We start from the raw sequence: 27,047 nt of genomic DNA, 5'->3' as shown, positions 1-27,047 counted from the left end.
GATATACACAAACAAATATCATGTCTTCATATAGTTTCAATATTGTTTTATATTGCTAGTATAACACATATGTAGTGATAAATACGACTGGAAAAATACAATCATCTTTCCCTCAACAACATTCGTGTTCATATATATTGCTTCCCGTATCCCCCCACCCCCCTCTTCTTTCCCTTGACATCAGTCAGTCGGATTATAACTATCATTTCGACAGTCTAGAAATACCTGTGTACCTTTAATACTGTTCAGGCTCAGTCGTTATAGCTATGGAAGAGGGCACCGCATTGTAAACTCTTGTCGACACCACTATGTATGATGCGATGAACTGACACTGAGGTGGAGAAAACTAGGTTTGATGGTTTGAGCGTTTTCCGTGTTCCACCCACAGGTCTCACAAACCTGCCATAACGCCACGATACTGAGATCTTTGTATGATTGCACGTTCCGCCAGAGAGCCATAATTCACGTCACATCTCGCGTGGACAGACGGCGTAAATCGTTTTATTGCTGAACCACGATATAAATCCTAGGCAAAATGCTAGCGTTGACTCAGTGCTTATTGCTATACAGTGGCAGTAAATTAAGTTTAGTATCGGTATGGCCAGTTTACAAGAATCTACTCGCGATTTGACGAGAAGGCTTTTAATGTAACAAAAAGCTTGAAAAACATCATGGGAACCTCGGGATTTGCTGTTATGCTAAACATTTTACAGCGTGCACTTACACGAAAATAAAAGACCATTCATGCTTAATGGTCTGGGCAATGAATCAGAGCTGGGAAACCAACGGAGCTATTTTCTGTCGCAGCCTGCGGTGGATTTATTTACAGTTTGTTCAGTATATAAAACTTTGTTTGTCTCATCAGCACTTCACTTTGCAGTTTACGCCTCCGCCATTTTGTTCATTTAGAATCCTTACAACTGAAAATGTCCGCTTATGGTTTGCAAGATTGCTTGGTGACGGTAGAGGCACATCAACATTATATGGACTATATGAGAAGAAGCAATAATGTACCGAACCACCAAAACCTGACCTAGTTATCGTTTTTACATTATGGAGCTGAAGTTAGACGGAGCTAATTTTTTTCACTACAATGAGTTATTGTTCGACACTAATTCTAAATGATACAAAAGTTTGCAACTGTGAAATGAGAAATTTAAAATAATGTCAAAAACAAAATCGGAAAAAAATGCAATCGCGCTAAGACAAAGAAACGTCCTCATCCAGGGATTTCTTAATTTTCAGCACCAGCAAAAAATGAGAAATTTTAGAGGCTGTAACCTCGGCCTGAACGGAGACTCCATCCCGAAGCGCAAAACCAAACATCCTTTGTGGTGATAGTGACTTGTTGGCAAATCGCATGCAAATGTAATATTCGCACAATTTTCTGTGATCTACAGACATCGAGAACTGCAGGATTTGTGCAACTAAATAACAACGAGAATGAACCATACATGTTCACGATGATGGCATGGATGCACCAAGGATTCGTAATTTCAAAACGATTTAACAATAAAAAAAAGGGAAACTAGGAAAATGGAGAAAAAAGGTGTAAATTTACTTTTTTATACTTGGGAAGTGGATTGTTATATGCCTTTGTTCGACGCTGAACGTCTCTCAGTTCAATGAGCAGTTTGAAGCTTATACTGTGGGTTTTCCTTGATGGACACAGCAGAAGTTAGTTGGATTCTACTATTAAAAGACTGCAGAAAAACACAGATGCACAATATGGTCTTCTGAGAATCACACGACAAAGGTAATGAGGTCATTGACGCTAACTTTGTTTAGAATATCACATAAAGATCTTTGACGGTTCACACAACTCTTTACATCCTCGCTTAGAAAATGAACTCATCTACTTATCGGATGAGTTGTCTTCATTTTTATATACCAGAGATTTACTCGTAAGAAATAAAAGCGAATCCAAACCTTTTATAAATATTTACACAGTGGTCTACTGCCCAGTTGATAGATGTACCATGTGTGTTCACAGATTTTAGTTGATATTTTCTTCCAGTGAACATGTATTTTAGTCTTGAAAATGTTTTTAATACATCATTTCATTTATTTACATAATAAATGTCTGGAATAATTATGGCTTTGCCACCGCAACTTTCCGGTACCGGGCTAGTTCCTAAGCATTGGATCGTTCTCAGTAGGACACAACTTAATGTTTGGTTTGTTCTCCGCGACAGCCAAATTCTTGACAGTTGTGAATATACGCGATAATATATATATATATATATATATATATATATATATATATATATATATATATATATATATATATATATATATATATATATATATATATATATATATATATATATATATATATATATATATATATATATATATATATATATATATATATATATATATATATATATTATCGTGTATGAAGAAGACAAGAACAATAGGCCTGCAGAAGTGCAAACGAAAATCTTTAGAAACGTCGTCTTTTTTGCCTCACGATTTGTGGGGCTGTTGTCTGATTTTTGCTAAAACTCTATGTATATCATGTATATGTAAATAAGCGGAGAAAATAACAGATTTTTCAGTTTTAGAGAAATCCTAATTATACATGAATTAGAAGAGCTATAACACACATGTAGTTGTCTGGGCGCGTGTCTCATGCAGAGAGAAGACTATACTGTAGATCCGGGATACCGTCAAACATACGCCATGATATCGCCTTTATGTAAATAAAAATAACTGGGAAGTGTTATTTCAGGCGTTCACCGACAGCTGTCCCGATAAACTTTCACCACTTTTGCGGAAACCTAAATGTTCTCACCTGAAATTGTGCGCAAGAGAGCCACTTTATTATCTGCCAGAATGTCTTATAATTTTGTCTGCGTGATTTATTATTCTTAAGATGATTTATTATACGTCGTGCGATTTTATCTTCACAAGTTCACATCAATAGGAAGCCGCGACTATTCCAGAGCCCAGCTAAAGCATACTGGTTGACCTGCGCAGTTTTCTCTCCAACAGCGGCTTCCGATTACTTCCTGCGCAATGATTTGTCAAAAGAAATATTCTTGCCGGAAAACTAGTCCCACGGCATTGGTGGACTAAATCACAGGGTCATTTTTTCTAGATCAAAAGGCTTTCTTTTTATACAACGTAAACGTAAAGCTATGTAAATGTACGGAACTGCGGCTGCACGCAAATATGATACCCCAGGAAGAATAATATTGTTTCTTCTCCGGATGTTGTGGAGGACTGATCTCTTTTGACTGCAGGCGAACGCAAAATTAAGGGAATGAAAGACGTACAAATAGTAGTGCATTTTTGCTAATGCAGTGATCTAATGTATTTAAGCTAAGTGTTTGCATTCCAAAGTTATTAAAAGTTACTTAATAAACATATTAATGCAATACTTGAAACCGAGATAGGCAAAATTTAACACTTTTAATGAAATTGGAATATTGTCTTACTCGATATCACAAGTTATTACTGCGTGACAGTGTGGTGCGGCAATATTATTACCGCTTTATATTATATTAATTGGCTGTAAGTTTAAGTCCAGTTCATGCTGGCTTCCTCTCCGGCCGTATGTGGGAAGGTTTGACAGCAACCTGCGGATGGTCGTGGGTTTCCCCCGGGCTCTGCCCGGTTTACTCCCACCATAATGCCGGACGCCGTTGTATAAGTGAAATATTGTTGAGTACGACGTAGAACACCAAATATTATAATATATATACATGTATTATATTGATGTTTATACCAATCCATTACTGGTTTGTTATTGCACGTTAAGTATTTACTGATCATATTCACCGGACTGTTTTGATAAGTTTTTTCTTATCCACAACAAGGGCTAGATTTATTTGTGTTTGTTTAAAAGATTTTAAAGGTAACACATTCCTTTAACAATCGACTATGTTTTAATTAAGGACTATACTGCCTACCCATGGTATAGAAGAGGAATTCCCAGAAGTGCTTGTAGCTCATAAAATAGAGTATGCAGGTCAGTGCAGTTGAACGAATTCTCAGAGAATCTCCATATATCAGCCGCACATCTGAAGGTCTCAGTCTGCGAACTTAATTAAAGCCCCTGCCAATGATTTTGTCAGATTTTTGGATAATTTGGCAATGATTGCCCCTCCAACATTAGCCAGTGATAGTGGACGCCGTTGAAATATTTCTCCACGTTATCTTCTTCAAAAGAAGCTGGGTACTGGGAAAGAAATATTGGTGTCCCTCTAAGTCCCCCATCGTCTGGTAATTACAACTTGAGACGGCTCATAAATTTTACAACCGCAATCCGATCCCGTCTTATTCAACATTATAGATGGTAGGGAATTTATGGGACAGGGAGCATCCTTTTAATGCTATAACCCTCCGCGAGATGGCTGACTAAACGGTGTACTCCAATGACCATGCGAGCACCACGACCTCATAATTACTAAGAGCAGACAAGTTGGGGGTGGATGGATTAGGTTGGTTATTATTGGGCGGGTGGGGGAAGGTTCTGGCTCGCTGATTAAATGGTTCTTAGAACATCGAGCTTTGTGTATTCGAATCGTTTATAGGAATCGATACATGCCACTCGCGTTATACATAATTGAAGTAGTCTTCAGAAGTCATGCTTAAACTTTAACTGGTTGAGTCAATATTACCGTCAACGTCAAACATGTCAGATTTCAGTAATTTTGGTCTGATAGAATTGAATGAAAAGTGTCCTGAGAGATGTATATATCTGGTTATCTGATATTTATCAATATCTTGCTTTTAAGTCTTTTTAAGATATATGTTCAGTGTTTGATATTTTAAGTGGCAAATATCCTGTAATAATCCTTTTTCGACTTTGTTGGGGAGGAGTTAATTTGTGTTAGATTAGAACTGTTTACCTTTATAGGTTAGTAGTTTTCAGTTGTATGTAAGCAGGGAGTAAACAGGATGGCGGGGAAATTAGCGAAGCAAAATGGGAACCCTGATCCACTGATATAAATGTGAGCCGTGAGAACACTGGCTCGAGTGAGACTCGAACTCACGACCACGGAGCCATCGCACTTTGGAAGAGGAATGGATAAACTTTGGTCATTATGAATCAGCCGTGGAAGCATAATCAAAATTCGAATGCACACCGCCGAACTGAGAAAATAAAAAGATGACGAAGTTTATAATGGGTTGCGCGCCATGGACAACTAACTAGCTCCTGTCACACAACATCCGGTTGACAATTTACATACGACATGTCACCAGTTATCAAGCTGTGGTCATTGTTCTGCTGAACCCATTTACCCTAATGCCTCTTCTGTGTTAGGTTCAAAACGAAATTGCTTCTATGATGTTGTCAATACAGCAAGCTGACCATAAAGCTGTATTGCAGGCCTACAATGACATGGGTTGTAAATGCAGTCCTCGTATTTGCCAACACACGTCATATATATATATATATATATATATATATATATATATATATATATATATATATATATATATATATATATATATATATATATATACATAATTATGCCCTGCATAAAGACGTGAATATCAACCTTAATGTGCTTCCGCCCCTGCTGTGTCTGTTCATCTTCCTGCAGACACTTGTTCAAGCGGGAAACCAATAGTAGATGAAAGCCAATAATTTCCATTTGCTAGCCAATTATAGGTTATTGGCTTGTAGGAGAACGTGGACCAGACCCAGGGCATCGATAAGTATATGAACTGGTCGGTAAATTACTCAGCCTGCGAGACCAATGCTCTCAGAGTTCTGCGAGGCAAGCGTTCGATATAGAATATGTACTATTAAACAAAAGCGTTGACTTAAAATGGGGTGGCAGGTTTAGGTACGTGTTATCATGAGCTTAACTTGTACTTTGGCGACGTTTCGATATTATACTGTATAAAAGATCGAACGCCCTGGACGGGATTTCTTGCTGATAAGTTTAGTGTCAAGTACCGTGACATGACAGTCGTGTATAGTCAAACTGTTATATAATAGATACAATATGGCGATAAAATTGTCCCATCTGAGAATCTCAACTGAAGAATACCCTAGCAATTTTTCCCGCCAGCTACCAAGCTATAAGAAAGAGTCCAGTGATTAGAGGTAATGTGACTGTCAAATGTTCCATTTTGTCTTTTAAACCAGAATGTTTCAAATCAGTCAGTGAGCAATGTCTTTCTAGAAGATCATAATCTGCTAGGCGACAAATTACTGCTGTGATTTTGTATTAATGCTGTTTATTAGAATTCCCCGTTCCCTACGTTACCATGGTGTCTTAACCATACTTGGAAGCCTGTACACTTGTGAAATCTGAGCCAGACTCCCAGTTCAGATCGGAATAAAGTTAGGCTCGGGATGTTTTACCGATCATCATGATAAAATTTTTCACATAATTTTGGGTTCTAGGAAACCATAAGACTAGAGTCCTATGCAAAGGTTACTTTCACAAAACTTTTCAAGTTATGTTTCTCGTAACGTTAAAACGTTGTATAGTTTATTGTGTCATAACGCGACGTCATTTACGAGAAAAATTACGAAACACTGATTCACGAAAACTTACGAAAGTGGGCCCAGGTGGATAGTCTTTCAGTTTATTTATTTGATTGAGTGAGGAAACAGAGCAGAGCCCGGGAGAAACCTACAAACATTCGAAGATTGCTGGAACACCATTTTGATTTGTAAGCATGCCATAGAAGGAGAAAAATTATCGCGAATTCAAACCCCCCCCCCCAAAACAGAGCATCCATTTCATTGGTAAATTGCTACTTGTCTCCACATTTGATTTATCAAATTATGTTGGATTCAGGTTTAATATTATTGGGCATGTGATGCTCAGTCATAGAAGTTTATGTATTTGCCTCTCAATCACTAGGTCACTTAAGGTGTGGATTCATTTCACGGTGAAGCTTAAGACTGGCCTTGGTGGCACGGAATGGTCGGTGGTGTCTTGTGTGGTCTTGCTTTGCTTTAAAGTTACAAGTTGTAACTTCCAACTTTCACGTCAAATTTGAATTTGCTTACCTTGTAATTTGAAGATACATGTCACAAGTTGAACATTTAACGTCTAGCTTAGACCTTAGAAATTTAAGGGAAGGGGTTGTGTATCAACTGTCTGCAACGTCCCCAAGAAATGTGTCCTTGCAAAGCCATTTCAATGTGAATATAACCGTAAACTGTACAATTCCTCCCACGTTTACGCCGTCAAAAGCCATTTGATTGCAAAACAGCCCCCACTTTGGACCAAATTTGAAATTATTTAGGTGGTTATTGAAGACAGTGATTAGATTAAGACCGTTGTTTGTTGACAATGACTCGACCCAATGGAATTTGACACCACTCTTGGGGATTGGATTCACGCCGCAGACAAGATGCCAGGGAAACACATCGGACGGCGTGTAACGACGAGACAAGGGTTTTTTTCGGAATTAAATACAGTCGGAAAAGTCCCAGGAAATAGAAGAGAGAGAGAGAGACATCAATCTAGAAAATACACATTTTTTGTCCCGCAACCCTGAAGGCAGACCAAACTTTGCTGATTCTTTGATCTAAAGAGCTTTTGTCAAAGGAATTACCGAAAATGATGCTATTTTGTCCTTTTTTTCGACTTTTTGATGTTTGCGAAATCCCGAATTGTTTCCAACTCTTCAGGGTTTCAGACCACGTTTTATCCACGGGGTTACAAGAAGTGCAATTACGAAATTTGGAGAAACCTATTGACCGCGGCATGTGAAATGCCCTCTTGATTTTCTGTGGCCAGTTTAAATTATCTGATCTCTATGTACGTCTGTCATTAAGAGGATTGAAAAACAATTTTTTTCCTAGCAATTTGGCTTATCTAATAAAACATCAACACAGCAGGACTTACACGGAGCTATGTCCGTATAAATTAATGTGTGACTTTGCCAGCTTTTTCGTGTTGGAGTGCCAGGTACTAAAGCAACCCGCAGGCACAGACATTGGGCAATATTTGAAGCAACAAATGGTGTTACAAAAGAAATGCTGAATGGAGATTGCGGAGTTATGTGTGTCTTCACTTTAAAATTTGTGTCTGTAAACAAAATTACTATAAACTCTCTAGAGAGTTTTCTTAATCAGTTTTGTCGGTTACCTATTACTATCTTCGAACTGTCACAATGTCGTTGCTGCTCTAGTTTTGCTCTCCAGGATGTATAACCTTTTGTGTCACATACTTGTCATTTGGCCGATCGACAGTTTATAGTAATTTTGTAGAAAGTATTATATTTTTTGTTTGTTTTACGTTTTTCCTAGCCTGAAAACATATCTGAGAGGTGAACAATGGTCATTAAAGCGTTAAATCTCAATTGTTTTGACAATAACAAAGACAAGATATTTCAAACCCCGAACTGTCTGAAAAGAGCCTTTCTTCCTTTGACAACGATTACATTTTTAAAGGCATAACAACATTCGTGGTAAACTGTCATCGTAAACATGTTAAAACCAGTTACAATGCAATTGCTGGAGAATGTCAGATCAGTATTTTGGAAATTGATTCCTGATAAATAGCGTAAAGATAACATTTTGTTTGAGAATGGAAAGTGGGAAATATATCTCATTTTGTATGTTACTGAGTTTGCAGTGTATGAATTTAAAGTCAACGGAAATCGTTCAGCACGGAAAAAAAAAGGTTGGATTTTTTGTGAAGCCATGGAAATTGGCCATACCGGCCAATGCAGTTTTGTCTCCAAAATGAAACTGATAATGTCCATAAATTACATTGAAAGTTGCTCTTTTAAGGTCTGTGATTTGACCCAGGATTGACCCTGGATCTATCCTTTTCACATGCGAAAACGTTGAGGAATTAGAGTACTTGTTAGAAGCTAAATCCTTATGACTAGATTTAAAAGAGTGTTAGCATAGGCGTTTAGTCCATCCTATCTTTTATCGATCGAGGCAGGTAAGTTGAAGAAAATGAAATAAAAAAATAATAATTGTGCCTTCCTTATATTAAAAGAATGTGAGCAGTAGGTCATGACCTTTTTGCGAGAGTTTATATATATTCACGCAAAATCAAACTACTTTAGAAAAACGTCCAACTTTCTGATAGGACTCACATAAAAGAGAAAGTAATCAGCAAATGCGTTTCTCCCACACTTGCTCTTAAATATTTAATGCATCTTTACGGGATAAAGATTGCCTCTGTGGTACAACCATAAAACTGTTTTAGTTATATACAGGGCAACGCCTGAGGATATGAGCATAACGACTGAATGATACGAATTGGCAGGTCAAGGACCATGGGGCAATATCCCCATGTAATAATATTGTTATTGTCGTCGTGATCAACATACCTTCTGGTGTATAGTTATATTGTTTAAAACAGAATGGTAATTCCTATTTCCATAATTATCAACTCATTTTTTCCATCATGAGATCTAATTATACAAATGCCAGGTATTTATAATTATTGAGCATGATCTCCAGACGAGACAGGTGGAGCCATGAACAAAGTCTTGGTATGCATGACAAAGGCGCGTTAGAAATAATCAGCCCAGTCCGCCATTACCAACACCTAATGGCTAATCTTCAACGCCTGCAGCTGGCTATGAACAGCGCCTTGATTTCTCGAGTAGTTTGCCCGCAAATCACTCACCCACCCACTGCACACCATCGCCGACTTCAGTTAATTGTCCCAAAGCCCGCGTTAGAATTACGAAATTGCTGGGCGTTCTTCATAACAACGCATTCCATCCGCCCGAGCGGGTGGCAATAGTTTATCTTCAACGTATCATGAGGTTAAAGTTAGGCAGTGAAAATGCCGCGAAATCTTTACACTACTCAGGGGATCAAGATTATACGCCAGGCTCCCAAGTAGGTCCAGGCTCTTTCCGTGTTCTGCTAATTGATATCATTTCTCCGCCTGAGATCCTTGGTTGTCTTTGGCCTGCATACAAGCAAACTCACACGTATGACTGCGTATCACTGAACCTCTATGCCTTAGATATAGTACAGGTGGTAGCCTTGGCTGGCAGAGTTCGTGATAGCGGCATCTCAACATACATAGAAAGAAATAGCAATGAGGTAAAGTGAAAGTATGGCATTCTGTTCTTGTCTGAGTTATTATATGTAACACTTACGTTATTTTGTAAGTACTTTGAATGATCAAAGAGTATGCGAAAATAGAGGGGATAGCTATCTAACAAATCAGCCTGCAAATTGAAGGCGTGATATTTTCAAGGGGCCTAATTTATTTATTGATTTGATTGGTGTTTTACGCCGCATTCAAGAATATTTCACTTATACGAGGGCGGACAGCATTATGGTGGGAGGAAAAGGGGCAGAGATAGAGGGAAACTCACGACCATCCGTAGATTGCTGGCAGTCAGCATGAGATGGACTTGAACTCACAACGACTGTAATTTGACTGCTCAAAACAGTGCCGTGATAGCACGTGTCTTACTTGTTGAAAGGCCAGCACCATTATTCGGCAAGGATTTCGAAGTTCCTTGTTAAATTTTTGTACATTGAAAGGCAAACACCATAACCCTCTTTCATCATGCGTTAAGTTAGACAACCAAACATAGAAAAGTACATTAAAGCCGGCATCAAAACCAGAGACAAAGACAAGCCCTTACTTGTTAAAAATGTCAATAAACATACCTCTATGAACAAAGCCCCCCTCTCCCCCACACACAAAATCCACCTTACAATCTGCGTATTTAGTCTTGAAAACTAAGTACATAAATTGTAGATGTAGTTTGTACCATGTTCCATTTATTTTGTGTTTAATATAACCATGTTTAATATAACCAAGTTATATTATATAATGTTTTTTCTTTATCATTTATGCATTTGCTCTGGACGGTTCAGTCTCTGACACGGTGTAGTGTCAATGTTGCGATCACATCAGTTAGAATGTGTGGATATAAATCATACGACACATTCAGTATATAAAGCCCAGACAAATCAAACCATAATGGATATATTAGTAACGGTTAAACATTCTTTCAAGACACTGTTAAAATCATTTCATATATTGACTTAATTCAAGACTTTAGTGCGGGTTGCAATTTGTCGTACCAAAACGGAAGCTTACAAATTTGTTGTTTCTTGGTATGAATGCCAATGCTGGGATTGAACTCCTCTCCGATATAATCACTGCAATAATGTAGCATCGCTCGGAGTAATATGTTGGCCAAGATAACAAAACACCATTGATTTCTTGAAAACCGACTCTTTTTTTTCTTAGTCGCGTCACGTCTTGCACATTTTTTAAACGTCTGGTACACATCAAACAAACAGTTTCAATAAAAACACCGTCATTCATAGTATCTAGAAGTGTCCGCCAGATTACAGATGACCTAAATCTGTAGCTGATACAGTTTTCTCTGCCAGTGACCTACAGTGCCCTCGATACTCATCGAGACGCATAATGGCGAGTGTTTCTGTCATTTCCTGCCCCTGCTGATTGCCGGTTTGATTACAACCTACAACGTGGGCAGCCTCTTTGGTTGCCAGGAGATGTACTCTCTGCTTCTTCTTTCCAACATTCCGATATTGTCTGCAAACTTTGACGTCTAGCAGCTTTTGTGAGTAGATGATGAATGTTTCACAAACCATCTCTCTTTCCTGTGCAGACGGTATGTTTTAGTAGACTACACATACACAGGTGTGGAAGACACGTTATCTTCCAAGAAAGTAATTACACACAGGCGACGTTGACAGTTTTATGTCTCCTGGTCCCCAGGAGCAATGAGTGCGGTGAAACCTCCAAGTTTCCTCTCGAAGCCAGGTTTGAACCTTTACTTAGCGTGTCTCAGCCATTGAAAGGTGAACGCCTTAGCCACTTGGTCGCGATTTGCTAACATACTCCTTAATCAATAATAATCATTTACCATAATCAATAATGAGACAATTGATTCATTGACCCATTTATTCAAGCAAATAGCATTCAGTGTTAACAGATTTATCGCTACATGTCATGCACTTACCGAAAAAAGATATAAATAAAAGCCGAAAAAGATATAAATAAAAGCCGAATTGATGTTGTAACACCGACTTTTTTGTGTGAAACTTGTATGGCAGTGAATTATTTCATTTAATCTGATATATTTGCTTATTTCTTGCTTCAGTGATGTTTGAATATCACTAGGTCTTCAGACTTCGTGAGAATTTCGTTTCACATCTTGTAAACTACACCGTAAGGTGTCGTTGCTAATAGGGCAGTTAAGACGTACCAGATATGTAAGAGATCCATCAGTCCTTATGTTCCTTAGAGTGTTTTGTGCATGAGATAAAAACACTAGTTGCCATTAAGATAGTCCATGTTACGGATTCATAGCCACATGCGAATGTGCCGCTATTGGATCACAGCTATTTTAACGATAATTGGTCTATTTATTGTAGATAGTCAATACATGCTAGATCGTCCCTATACCATATGAGCATGTTAGTCTCTTCTGACCCTCTCTCATCCTGTTTGAAGTATGTCCATGTAGCTAGCTGGCGCCTTCCACCATTAGTTGATAACAGTGTTAATAATTAATGTGTCTTCCATCGTCAGGAATCAACATTGTTTCGGTTAGAGGGGTTTTATGTTATCGCTAATCATCTGATTCTAACAATGTTGCTTGCATTCTTTCACTCAGCCGGTAAATTGTATTAAAGAAAAAAGTGTTTATATATTATTTTCCCAGGGTAACTGCCATGTTTCTTGCATTCATGTAGTTAGTTAATACCTTTGATCGTCCAAAATCAACAGTGTTTAATAGCCAGGTTTAGTAGCCGTACTGTTTTTCATGCCTCACGTATGCACGTGAAGATCGGTAGTCGTACTCTATTTCATATCTCACGTTTGCACGTGAAGATCAGTAGCCGTACTCTTTTTTATGCCTCACGTATGCACGTTAAGATCGGTGGTCGTACTGTTTTTCATACCTCACGTTTGCACGTGAAGATCAGTAGCCGTACTCTTTTTTATGCCTCACGTATGCACGTGAAGATCGCTGGCCGTACTCTTTTTCATTTCTCATGTATGTTTTTGCAGTTTAGTATTACTTCTCTAGATGTTTCAAGCTCTCCCACCACAAGGTCTACAAGGATTTATGGGTCATGTTTCGTTTATGAAGCAGTAAATATTCGTTAGTATTCAAATAAATTATGCAATATCCGCTTACGCACAAAGACGATCTTTGCGCCAGCACTGTTTATCGGGGCTAGGACTACTTTGTTATTCGATTCAGTGATTGCTTATCTTCGCATAAACAAACAAGTGTAATAGCTTCCGTTAGTATGCTTTGAATTTTGTGAAATCCTGTTACGATATAATGAATTTAAGTGTAATTGAAATGTAATTATTTTCATCACATAAAAGAGCAACCACTTTCGTTAGATTTCCTGTTTACTGGAAGTTACAGCATACTAATTTCAATTAATGCTGACAGATGTTATGTTAATGGTTAAAACACCAAAAGTACACTCTGTCTAAAATAATTTATACGTTTGTCTGTTGATTAAACTGCCTTCCAGTCGTCTTCTAACCATATCAAAACCTTGTGTCATATTTGAATAGGCTATCCCCCTTGTCGATCTACTTTGCTGCTGAAGTTTTGTTATTAGCATGCTGTAAGCACCAATCTTAACAGACTAACGCCACACGTCGGGGGTGGAGATGGAGAGGGGGTGGGGGTTGTGTTGGGGCGGGGAATAAACGGCGCCGATGAGGGAGGTGGTACTAGTCGTACTAATGTCAGATGTACTAGCCGCAACCTATGCTGGTATGCTGGAAACATTCAATCGCCCAACGTTCCAACAGAATTCCAGCTTCTGTATTTTGAAATGAAGTCACCATGTGTTCTATGAAAGAACGATTGTAATTGGTTGTTTATTCTAAGTCTCGCCACTGGACAGAGTGAACGGGCCTGGGGCATTTGTTGCCATCTTCCCTTAAGCTGAGAGGCCAACGAAATTACCAGTCAGTATAATGTTTGGGCGTTGTTAAATGGTATAGTTAACAAGTTTAACAACTTTTCAAATTTGCTTACGATAAAACAGTAGTATAGGGCAAGGAATCTAGATCTAAATTTAGTCCGTGAAGTTGGGATCGTTGAAAATTTCCAATTTTGAAGTTTAAGGTATGACCCAGGTTTGGAATGAAGCCAAGATATGATTTTAATGACATTAAATCAACCGATCATCGAAGCCATGTTTGTCACAACAGTATGTCATCACAAGCCCATTTGTTTGATAAAAAACGCTTGCATTACTGATACATTGGCAGTGGTGCATTTTAAATCTTGCATGGAAACGGTCTTGTTTGATATGAATGTAGTCATCTTTCGTTTCAAGAATGCGTTACACCAAACTTCAAGAGCGTAATGATGGCTTTGTTGCTCCATCATTTGTCAAAAACATGCTCCTTCCTGATGAAATCTTTGGAGCCCATGAGTGGGCGAGGTTGACGCCCAAAATACATAGAAAAAGATTTTATTCTCCTTTTAGCAAAATTAAATTTGCAATGGGACTTTCTCAGAACTAATTTGTCCATTCTCTGGAATTCTCCACGTGAAGCCAAACTTGTTAACTATACCATTTAACAACGCCCAAGCATTATACTGACTGGTAATTTCGTTGGCCTCTCAGCTTAAGGGAAGATGGCAACAAATGCCGAAGACCTTCTTATGCCTGACAGTATCACCGTGTTTACATTAGTGGTATTTTTTGTCTGCGTCTACGATGTGTTTATATGGTGGTACCTTAACGTTTGTATACTAACTGGAGAATATTTACTTTAGTTATGTAAGCACTTCTTAAACGTGGGTACCGCTTAGGTCTGAAAACACTCAATCTTGTTTGACTTATCTCCGTTATTTTGTATGGAATATCAAAACTATGGAGAAGAAAAAATTTAAACAAGTTTTTCATAAACGGTATACATGTCAACATTTTTTCCACACCACATGTGAAGAGTTACACTTCTTGATGATAGTGGCGACCTGCGCATATCGTTCTCTAGATGGTATTTAATCTCATCCAAATTTCCCATCATCACCCCAGTCGTTCATCTCTTTACACGTACGATTTGAACAGGATCCAAATTAACCTCTGAGATTTCCAACTTCAGGAATTCTTTATGATAAAGAAGATGCATGTCTGAACTATTATTTTTTCCAATTTTTCCCTTCACCTTTACATTAGTGTAAGATTTAGGCAAAGCAAGCTAACATTATTGTGTCAAAATGTGCAAATTATTTACTTCTGTATACCACGGGAACCTGCGAATAGGTGTAATTTACAATCAACTACAATGTGTTCTGTTCTTCAGCTAAAGATCTTACTTTATACGTGTTTCATGAAAGCAGACACTCATAATGATGGACTACAGGAAAGAACCAAACAGTACACAAGTTTGGACAGTGTTGCTGACGCGGGAAAAAAGCTTAAAGAAGTGCCCAGAGCATTTTATTGGTGTTTACGCATATAAATGGAACAACGCCCTAAAGATGGGAAAATGCGTCATTTAATCTATTTAAAGCGGACAGAACTTTTGGCAAAACACTAAACTGTGGACAGACGAAACGTATCAGACACTTGCCATAGCCTGCAGGCCCATATAACTCAATGCCTAACCGTGGGACCGCCTTACCTACAGCAATCTTATGATCTGCCGGATTAAATCGAAACCCACTTCTGCTTTTTCTAAGCAACCCAAAACGAAAGAGCCTCTTATCTGAACTTCTGGTGCAACCTGATGCTGAATTAGTCTTGTATGTAAACACACATCTCCCTCTCTCAGCATCCTTGCAATGGTTCAATTACCCGGTATCTAGAATAAAGAAAGAAAACTTAGAGCTCTGTGTACCATATAACACAAGCTTTCTACATTCGTGTAATTGCACGATGTGTTAAGTTACTTTAATCTGTTATTGCTCGGCCACGTGCTTCGCAGTGACGTCATAGTCACTTGATAACATTATTCGCCGTGTTTGTAATCATCAAAAAAACATTGTCCCTGAGGCTTTTTTTTTTCGGTGGGTAGAAATGTAGAGTAGATCATTGTAAAGAGCGACAGGCGCTGATAATTATTCATATCCACATATCCGGATTCCAGGACTCCGAAGAACAATTCCGTCTTTGCTCTACTGGCCATACAGTTCAGTGTTTTGTTTTCTCAATTTGGTGCAAAATTCGGCTCGACACGCCTTGTTCAGCAGAACAACCAGAATTGTTGTATAATCACCCTATAATGAAATTATACAAAAAACGAAACGTCACCAAATGTTCCTATTTTAGGTTAGAAAAAAAAAAATGGTGTTGAACCCATGTACAAAGACTTGCGTGATAGGGGCGGCTTTTGATTTTGCTGCATTCATATGTAAGAGTACCCGTACATTTACATGTTCTGATGAAATTGTATGTGAAGCATTATGAAAGTAAAGACAATCTATCAAGTTTCTCTTCAGAGCCCATACTTCATGGCTTCCCCCCGCCCCTCCACCCGGGATTATGACCAGACCATTGCATGAAATTCAGCTATAATCGCCCGATAGAGGTAGATTCCTTGTGGTGCCCCGGGTGTTGTAACGATACAACCATACCTTCCGCCCGCCCATCTTGTAATTGGTACTAAGACGTTCGCCACAAGAAACGGGCAATTGTGTATAGGAAGAGAGATTGCGTTGCTGACTCTGTTGATCCCATGGAAAGTGGATGGATGATAAGACTTGCCCAGAATCAAGTTTGGCTATCTCCGTTTTCGGCTCACAGGGGGCTACTGATATCTTCCGATTATTCGTTGACCAGCAAAACTAACACAGATTTATCACTTTCTTTTCTTCATTTATTTCACTGATAAGTACATGCTTATCTAATTGTTTATTTCATTGTTGAGGTCAAGATCAATTTTCCCCCGAGCAATCCAGATCTAGATCGTGGAGCGTCACATTATCTCTTCGTATTCCTCTTGGAGAATGTCATGACAAATCACTGTGAAAAAAAAATAGAAGTTATTTTAATTCACCTTCATCATTGGTCATTAAGAGACAAATAGATGTATCTTCATTTTAAAATCTCAAGTTACACTGAACAAAAAGATGCCTTGATTTGTGTAAAGAAATTGTTTCAAAGCAAGATCTGCCTCAATTGTACGTATACAATTTGTAATTTCTAAAGATTTTCTTCGTGCAGATATTCTTTTACGATTCTGAGCGAGTTCGAATTATTGTCGTCATTCGCCAACAGAAGGGGCAATGCATCAAATGGAAAATACATTGTTGGCGTGAAACGCGATAAAACCATAAACGATAATCCCTTACTTCTGATCGCGTGTTTCTGAAAGCTTTTCCCGTAGATTTTATCTTCTTGTTGCTCTTTCTGTTTAAATTTCAAGGCTTAAATGTGCTATTACAGATGCTGGTTTAGAATACTGGTGAAGTACATTCATCCACACAGTATATGTCCATATTATATGCTGACTGTCAGCGAAATGTCTCCATCACAATGCGATAATTCACTAGCCGGCGTTTTTTTTTACCCATAATACTTTTTTATACAAATTCACTTGCTATTCATCTTGCACCGTTAATGGTTTTCAACATCCGGGCAACGTGTCATTTGCTCGTAACTAGTGTTCGGTAGAGCGGGAAAAAATTATGAGCAATATTGATTTCTCCAGTGATAGCCTATTAACCTATGTGCATTGTTACAGAGGCTCTATCAAGGAAAATATTGAAACTGTCACTTATTACTTAAAGCACTGCAAGCGGCTTGCCACAGAATTCGGTAGGCCCTTCTTCTCACAAACCTACAGATTGAAGCTGTCTTCACTCTTACTAACGGCATTTAACGAACGAAGACTGAAGTGCAGTTATCGTTTCCTTCAAGTTTTTCTCGCTCTTGTTCATTTTTTTTTTCTTTTCTTAACGACAAGGAATGCCTATATTTACGTTAGACCTTGAAATGTTTACATAAACATCGAACAGATCTGACAGGATTGACTGTAGAGTTTACATCTTTTCAACATCATTTCAAACTGTTGGATTTTTCCGGATAATTAAATTCCACGCAGATAAATATAGCATCAGATCGGTGTAAATATAATACCACTAATTTCCTTTTTACTTATTTACCGATGTGGTGTTTAACGCTATATTCAAATATTTGCCCAGTCCGATGGCTCAGTTGGTAGAGCGTCCGCCACTGGAGCGGTAGATCTAGGGTCAATCCTGGGTCGAGTCACACATAAGCCCTTAAAAGAGTAAGTTGTAGCTTCCTCCCTTGGCTTTCAGCATTAAACGGATAGTACAACGACTGGTTGACCCGTAACAGCATAATGTCTCAGGCGGAGCAGCCTACTTGCTTAGGTAATTCGTTTCAGTGAAGCAGGATTAAATAAAAGCAGCGGTGGATATCCGTGCTGCAACAAGGGGGCACATTGCACGTTTCATGCACTATATGACTGGATGACATATTCCAGATAGGTGACGTCTAATACATTTCACTAACATCGCTGCACGTTCATTTTACAAAATTCTTATAAATGCACAGTTGATACCGTTTTATATTTTACATGAACAGTTAGAACTACAACTACACCATGTTTTCATTGCTGTCGTTTTACTGGGTATGGTGACGTCTTTTACATATTACGCCATCGGCTCTATATGCTTACAAGCTGTCTGACGGGACAACATATCCTTTTGTCTGGAGATCGTGGGTACTGAGCCTACGATGAGTACCCACCGCAGCAGATGTATATCATTGCCACGTTTAACAACGCCTAGTTCCGTGATATAAGCTGCTATTCTGCTATTTTATTGCTCTCCGGAGACGCTATGGAATTCTCGTCTCTCCAGAACCGACTGGACAGTGTCTAAAATTACGGGGCTTATCTGGGTGGTTCACGTTGTAGATGGAGAAATAACGAGGTTTTTGTCTCAGACAGCGCCTTCTTGTGGCTAAAGGGACGGGCGTTTTGCAATCTGAGAAAGCAAACTAAACACGCGAATTTCTTGTTAGTTAGCAGGGAGGCTGACAATTCCTCATTTAGACTCGTCGTCTTATGTCGGAGCTTATTAACACCCTAAGTGCCGGTGTTGACATCCTATTCTGAAATTTTGGCGCTTTATTGCGTGATCATCGGCAAGTTGGTATAGATCTGTTCATATGCTTTTATATTGTAACTAGATGGAGTGTCAAATATAGTATCTTCGGTATCAGATAAAACCGCAGACATATCGAAACCGCAGGCATACTGAAAAGAACTGCAAGGAGTCACTATCGGAACATAACCAGACAAAAGTTGCAACTTTCCAAAGGCATTTCTGTATGGTTAGATGGCGAATTTGAAGATTTATTTCATCCATTCCTCATTACAGTATTTGTTTACTTATACTGATAACATCAGTCAGATGAAAGCGAAATTTACAGAATACCGACGTCTGTAACGGCTTGCTAATATAAGGGTACTTATATTAAAGAAACAGACGTACTCTTTCATACTAGCTGCTACTCGTTCCTCTTGTTGTCATTCAAACGTACTATTATTCACCGTATGCGGAATGACAGATTAGTTTGCCTCACGTATACGATTGTGTGCTCATCAACAGACGTTGCAGACATATCTGAATTTATGAAAGGACAGGCAAATAATAAATGTCAATAAAGCATGCGTGTGGCTGTGAATGTCAGTTCAAGATTCATTTGACTTGTGAGTGTACACAAAAATCGAAGCAGACATGATGTTTCTTGGTGCGATTAGTGTGCCGGGTAACGGTAGCGTGAGCGATGCAACCGCTGTTTGAATAACACACGGCAATCTTCAACAAAACTGTGTACTTTGTAGCGAGCATATGCAACTTTTAGCGACGCTGTTATGTTTGCGTAACTAAGAAATCGATGCTAAGACTTTGATCCAGAGAAACACATGCAGCCGAATTAGAACGGCTGATACTTGTGCGTGCGTGACATTTAGCTGTACAATGACCCGCTCCCTATGTTTGCTTGTACAACGAAATGTGATACCAACCAGTTTTATTTTCCTTAGAGGGGATTTTAAACTGCGACAACATTGTTCAGTCTATAGGTACATTTGCAAATGAGATCAAGATTGATTTTAGGGTGAATTCTTGTTCTATTTTTTAAGATTACACAAATGTACGTTTCTTCAGTTTACGATATTCCTTGTTCTTCTGTGGAGTGAAAGCATAGCCAATAACAACGAAAAATAAACTAGTTGACTAAAATCTACAATTCCCTCGTCTTTTTGGAACTTCATAATTATTTCGAACTCTAAAATGCTTTACCTTTGATGAGGTATTTGTAATGGCTGAACACAATCTTCGTTAATAAGTTAAATAACTGAGTGCATAGTAAAACGCAATGCATTCTTCACCCGTACGACATTTTTCTGACAGCATTTTGCTCTACCAGGACCAAAATCACACCTCCCCACCCCCATACCACCCTTACCCCCATCCTACACGAACGCGCACCAGCTTCCACACCCAGGTTTATCATTGTCACTGTCACCAACAGATTTCTTACCTAATTCTGCTATGCCCTGAGGATACTGGCCGTCTAAGTTTAATATTTAACGGGCCGGATTTCACCTGTGACCTTTGACCTGTGACCATTTGCCATTTATTATACCGTCGTCCCTGCTTTGGTTTTACTCTCCATGCTACATGTACATAACTACACACTGTACACCTGTGTCTTCTGTATGTCTGATTCTTTTCAATTATTCATTGCATGTTCTCTATATGCTCACACAAACTACTTGTTTGCATGCTTGTGTGGATTTGTGCATGCTGGAACCGTTTGTTGGACTCTGCCCACCTCCTGGCGTTACTCATGCTTGGAACAACGTTGAAGAGCGTTGCATAATATTCCAACCTTAATGACCCCTTTGATTTGTATATACTGTTTTGCTGGCTATGACGTATTTTGATCATATCTGTAATAATATTATTTCCGTGGCTAAATGCAATTTTATTTATTTATTTTTTGGGCAGATATATCGTGGAACATGCTACAGGCCATATTGCCGTTTTATTTTGTCTAACTCTATTTTACAGGGTACTTTTCACGCAGTGATCTGGACGTAATACGCGTCAGCTCAAACTGTTTTCCCAACGTCTCATTTATATTTAAGCTGTTTTGGTTGATGTTTTTATTGATTATAAACTTTGCCCATTGTTTGTATGCCTACAGTTGTCGTACTCTGCGCCTCTCCAGACTCTGTCCGGGACATTATGCTGAAGGCGGAGGAACTTCAGTTCGACAATGGAGAGTATGTCTTCTTCAATATCGACCTGTTTGTCAGGTAAGGTGCATTCATTTTTTGTTGTCATGAATCAGACAGTTTGGTTTTAGGCAGATTTGCTGAACAGGCATTACATGTACACACTATAAAAGAAGCAAAAAATAGCCGATGTGACGGTTTAGGTTTTAACGCATGCGCATTTCCAGGATGCATCACACCATCAAGACCAAGAAAACTCTCCCTAACAACCAGAAGTAGGAGAACAACTACAACAACGCCATCAATCACAGCTAAGGAAGAATAGGGGGTTTTGGTCGCAGAGCCAAAAGATCGTTATATTTTGAATTGGTGCAAAGAGTTCTTACCAGAAATGGTGATTAGATATTACCAAACTTAAGGGAGAAAGCAACTCTATCTTTCAGTACAAAAGCCGGAATGAGAGCAGACAATGATATATTTTATGACGCAACAATTTCGTTTCTTATCTGGGACCGCTTCGTTGGCCTTACGGTTAGAGCGTCCACCTCGAAGTCGGGAGACCCGGGATCAAACCCAGGTCGAGGTCATACCAAGACTTAATAGTACTTGTTCCTGCCTCGATTGGCATTCAGCACTGAAAGGCTAGAGCAAGGATACAGAATTAGTTGGCCTGGTGTAGATATAGTGTGTCTGGATGGGGTGTCATATCTGGTGTCTTTGGCATGAAACTTCAGTGGCGGCAATACTTTAGCGGTTTGGACTCGCCGTGCCGCAAGAAGACGCAGTATATGTACACACTATGTGACTCATCGTCGTCATATGACTGGAACATTGTTCATTACGACGTTAAAACCAAAGCATACATGCAAACATTTCTTATCTGGTGTTCTAGCGAGAAATCTATTCACATACAATACCCACAGCTGACATATAACAAAAAAAAATAGCAAGACAAATCTAAATGAAGTTAGAGTGAAATTAGGTGAAACGTGATATAAAGGCTATTAAGTTTTATGACTGAGTATTTATTCATCCAAATTATATCCAGAGATTCTATAAACCGTTGGCCTTATACCCACGGCTCTCATGCACCATAATTTTGTATTTTGTTTGGGTGTAGGAGTTTTAAAATAAATGAACATATCATTTCCAATTTTGCTTTCAAAGTTACATGAAGATCATTTTATTATACCCATATAATCTTTGTACGTCTGGACATGCGTACATGTCGACAGGAATAAATGACAGCCTAAGTACATACAATGAAGACAACAAAGCTAATTAGTCTTGTCCATAGGGAAGGCAAAAAGGGTTTAGGGGCGTACCACCTGTGATCTGTCTCTGCCAACCTGACTATCACGTTCATGAACCGTCAATGGGAGTTCCAAGACCATTATCGAGCATCTCGTTCCTTCATGATCCACACAGGCATACCCTCAAAGGAATATTTAAGAAAATAATAAATAATGCCTAACAATATTTATCGACGCAAAGGAAACAGGTCTCGGTGAACAATGTTGTCAGGTACACAATCGACATTTCGGACATGCTATCCGAATCAAATTTTGAGCGACTCATTGTTAATTCACATGCATACGAATACGAGCGAGTGCTTGATCTATGTTTAGGCTGAATTTTCACTGTTAACTAAATAAATGAATATATGGTGGTGAGGGTGAGCCGTCATGCTTTCCGAACAAGGTCTGGTTTTTGCCCGTCATAAACTGCATTAGATCTCGCGTAAGAGTTGCTTAATGTTGCTGCCAGCTACATTGTTATTTTCTGTTCGGCGTTCTCATATTGCATCTGAACCTGGGCCTTTTGGCATGTACACACTCCAAAAACATCCAGTACCCCAATTTATGTATTCTTTTATTTATTTGCATTACGTAACACTTGGCAATACTAACATATATCGCACCTCGAAATCGTTCTATAGACATTTACACCCGATGGAAACATTGACAGTTCTTGCCAATATGTCAATATATCTTTGCTTTACACGAGAATGCACGGTTTACTTCATATGCTGCACACGGACCAGATTAGAGAAATCAGAAAACTGGGTAGATTCCCCTTTGGGTATAAGTACTTGCTAGCGTTTTTACGAATTTTAACGAAGGTATAGTTTTGGCAGAAACACACGTTCTGATTTATTAGCAATGGTTAAAATAGTATGAGAATAGGTTTATAAGGACACGAAAAACATTGAGTCTGTACCGATTTTAATTGCGGATTCTGTCGGTTAAAGTTGGTCAACTGTGTAAAGGCGACATGGGCATTTGATTGAGTTACTCTTGTGCTATTCGATATTTGGGAAGTTAATCTGTACTGCAGGGAGTTCATTCGGTCAGTAAATGGGTCATCTGAGTGACCACTCTTTCCGTTCGGATTAGTTGTGTTTGTTTCATTGTAAACTGAGTGAGTCAAACAGTCAGGATATGTATCCAAGTTATGCTGTTTGTCATCATTTTCCCATTGCCCTCTCATAACCGACCAAGTTGAAACAATACCGAACTACGTGTAAGCAGCAGATCAATTCGTTTATTATACTGGACACTTGGGCTGTCAATAAGTCCGCTTGACAGTCGTAAAATGTTTCTAATATAATGATTCCTGTAGGATAACACAAACCACCGCCACCCAACCACCCAACCACCCAACCACCCACTTTATCTGTCCACAAAGACGCAGTAATACAGTCAGACACAAATACAACGTGTAGACTTGGTAGTTTGAGCTTAAGTCGATGCGTCTAATCTTGTAAGGTAGTCCTTTCCACATATACTCTACTTACATCGATTTTCACAGAGCATCTCTCTGCGTTCAATATTAAAGGGACGTGTCCCGATATTAGCTGAGCGGTAGCTGTTGACGGGCAAATTCTGACGCAAAATACTGTCCTTTAACCGTATGTAACTTCGAAAACATTCCCAAAATGCCAATAAAAAACACAATCTTGTCCTCACCATTGCGCCCTTCATCGGTGCTTCAGTGAATTTCGATCGGTCGCAAATTAAACACGGCTCAGTGGTTAATTTTGTTTTCTCTCAAAGTCTGTCCTGCCTGGGGACCCTTAAGGATACCGGCAACAGAAATCGTTCCCGCAAACTTCCGGTCCCTTGTCGATGGATCAACCTAAAGGGGTTTTGCAATGATCAACTTAAGAGAGGTGAAGTGGTCAGACTTGAAACTAGGATGGCGTAATTAGTTTAAGGCTTCGAAGCACCGAGTTTCACCACAATTTATAATCAAGAATCCGTCAGTTATTCTCTGTGTGCCTACTCCTCGTAAGAAAGACGTACAAAATTCTTGTCCGAAAACTGCAGACCAATAAACGAAATCCCATGCCTTTATGTCATACGTTTTAATAAGAAAGCTGTCACAATATATGAACTTTCAAAATAGCAATACTATCCGATGAAGGATGTAGACCATTTTGTATCACATTTTGCACGTCGTATAATGCAAGTAGGGCACGGATGATAAACACATTTATTACTGATTTTACATCCCAGAATAATAATATAAATAAATACATACATAAATAAATAAATGAATAAATAGACAATTGTCGATTTTATGTATTATAACAATCGTTCTCAATGGAATCTAATAAAAACATCCCGTAGATCACTAAGCTTTTGGTAAAAAGTGCAAACGTACTTTGTAATAGATAAAATCATCATTTTTCTATTTATTTATTTATTTACTTATTTATTTATTCGATTGGTGTTTTACGCCGTACTCAAGAATATTTCACTTGTACGACGATGGCTAGCGTTGTCGTGACAAGAAACCGGGCAGAGCCCAGGGGAAAACCATGACCATCCGCCGGTTGTTGACAGACCCGTCCCACGTACGGAACAATTTTTTAACATGGATTAAAAAAACCGTTTATTTTTATAAGTGCAGAATCATGTTTTATCTCGCAGATCTATCATTGCTTGCCTGTTTTAAATATAAATGTAAAGGCCGTGAGGAAACCTTCGTGAGGAAACCTTCGTAAGGAGTGTGCAGAAAAGTTTATACTCCTTGATGGTACCTTTTAGTACACATGTACATCTACAATATACCACAATATTAGCCAAACCATGGAACAAAATTTTGTACATTTGAAACCAACGCTGTAGCAATAATTGCGTCCGCACGTTGACCTCGGCTTGTTGTAGCAAAAACATGTCCTGGATGTCGAAAACAAGAGTTTGGTGCAAATTGCGGCTGCAGTTTTTGTATCACGTTGCAATGCGGAATATCGCCAAGACACGAGGCACCACTTCTGATAGCAAGGGCTTGCACTTTCAACGTTGTGGAAATTTTTTTGCAGTTTCACTTTCGAAGATAAATGAGTTGTCTTCTAAATTTATGATCGAGCCGTTCTGCAAACAATGAATCTCAGTAGTTGTGTATGCATAACGTCAAAGATTTTTTTAAACCAGATGTTCAAGGCTTGGTGTTGTATCATCGTGTACTGGTCCAACGCGATATTCTGCTAATCAGCTCTCTTTGATTCGTAAGGTAAACAGCTAGTCCATTACCAGTGTTTTGGACTATTTAATATGCAAGGAGTATTTACGGAGCGTTAAAGGCAGAGAAGCCCATTACAGTGAATTGACTGATGATGTTACATTTTCAGGTGCCGTGGTAAGCATGACCGATTCCATGACACTGAGCCAAGACGTGTCTGAAAGTTGTCTAAAGTTGACACAAATTTATAAGTTACTGTACAGTGTTGTAACTCCGTTTAATAACTGATGAGGTCTAGAGATTTGGATTTACAGAGGAAAAAGAACTAGTAATCTTTTACGGTGTTTAACTTTCTGTTGGATATATCTCGCCAAGTTTTAGAGGACGCCCGAAATGCTCATGGCAATTTTTTTTTCTCGCGAGTTCTGAGGAAGAAATGGAAAGATGCTTAGGTTTATAATGAAAAGAACCATAAGAGCGTTACTGAATTGAAGCATATTATCTCGTAATACACTCTAATTCACTCCTCTTAAAATAAAACACCTTGCAATGAGGTTTGCCGTTTTATGTGTTATGGCTAGATTCTGTAACCGAATTTGCTGAACGTATGGAAGAATTTCGTACAGTAGTACATGATATTGAATAATATAACATGGAGCGTGAATATAAGCGTCATGTCCGACATTCGTATACCATTCGTAGTCCGTAAGGGGAGTTCCAAGTCGATTATCGCAAGATCCAATTCCAAAACAACGTTTAACACTAGCTCCAAAAGACAGAGGTATGTAAGAAATTATACAAATAGAAAATAAAGCCGGTAACACACAAGAAAGAAGCGGTCATCAGTTTTCAATGATGCCAGATGAGGAACCACAGTGCCATAACTGGTAAATGATCACACGTAATAGGTAAAATTTGGAATTTTGTCAGCTTAGCTGAGTTAAGATTTTTTATTCTTACTGTTCGAGTAAACTATTAAGTTGTAGCATCTTACATAATTCCTGACACCATGGACTCAGCAGAATTAGGTAGACAAATACGCTGGCAATAAATATAATTTATTAGAGGTTACTTTTCTAGAATTTCTTAACACGTCGTCAGTATCATGCAAAAAAATAAATATGCCGTTCATATTTACTTTTTTGGCTTTGACGAAGACTTGGAGGTTGTGTTGTCCAAAAACATCAAAGCATTTTTTCTACGGAAGCATCCACTAATAACTCAAACGTTTCTTTATAACACGTAGCTAATGAGGAACTGTGCGCAGCGCACATTTGCAGATTTAATTGGCAGGTGTTTTGCACCGTGCTGGAAACTGTTCTACATGTACGATCCTAGATAAATCTATAGGTTGAGGAACCTTAAAAAACTTCATCAGCTCACCATGGCAGCTTGTTACTCCAAGACGCAGTTTTG

General features: G+C 38.7%; 1 protein-coding gene across 3 annotated transcripts in view; it reads left to right on the top strand.

Annotated features, from left to right (window-relative positions):
• Window positions 1–27,047, top strand: part of LOC135462722 (atrial natriuretic peptide receptor 1-like) — a 212,983-nt gene that overhangs the window by 116,367 nt on the left and 69,569 nt on the right. For all 3 annotated transcript variants that reach the window (XM_064739944.1, XM_064739945.1, XM_064739946.1), the window contains exon 2: window positions 21,134–21,245. In XM_064739944.1, the coding sequence (XP_064596014.1) occupies window positions 21,134–21,245 (112 nt within the window). The remainder of the gene's footprint in view (window positions 1–21,133; window positions 21,246–27,047) is intronic.

This window comes from Liolophura sinensis, chromosome 2 (genome assembly GCF_032854445.1).
Source record: "Liolophura sinensis isolate JHLJ2023 chromosome 2, CUHK_Ljap_v2, whole genome shotgun sequence".
Taxonomy (NCBI): Eukaryota; Metazoa; Mollusca; class Polyplacophora; order Chitonida; family Chitonidae; genus Liolophura; species Liolophura sinensis.
This window is presented reverse-complemented; position numbering and strand designations above follow the sequence as displayed.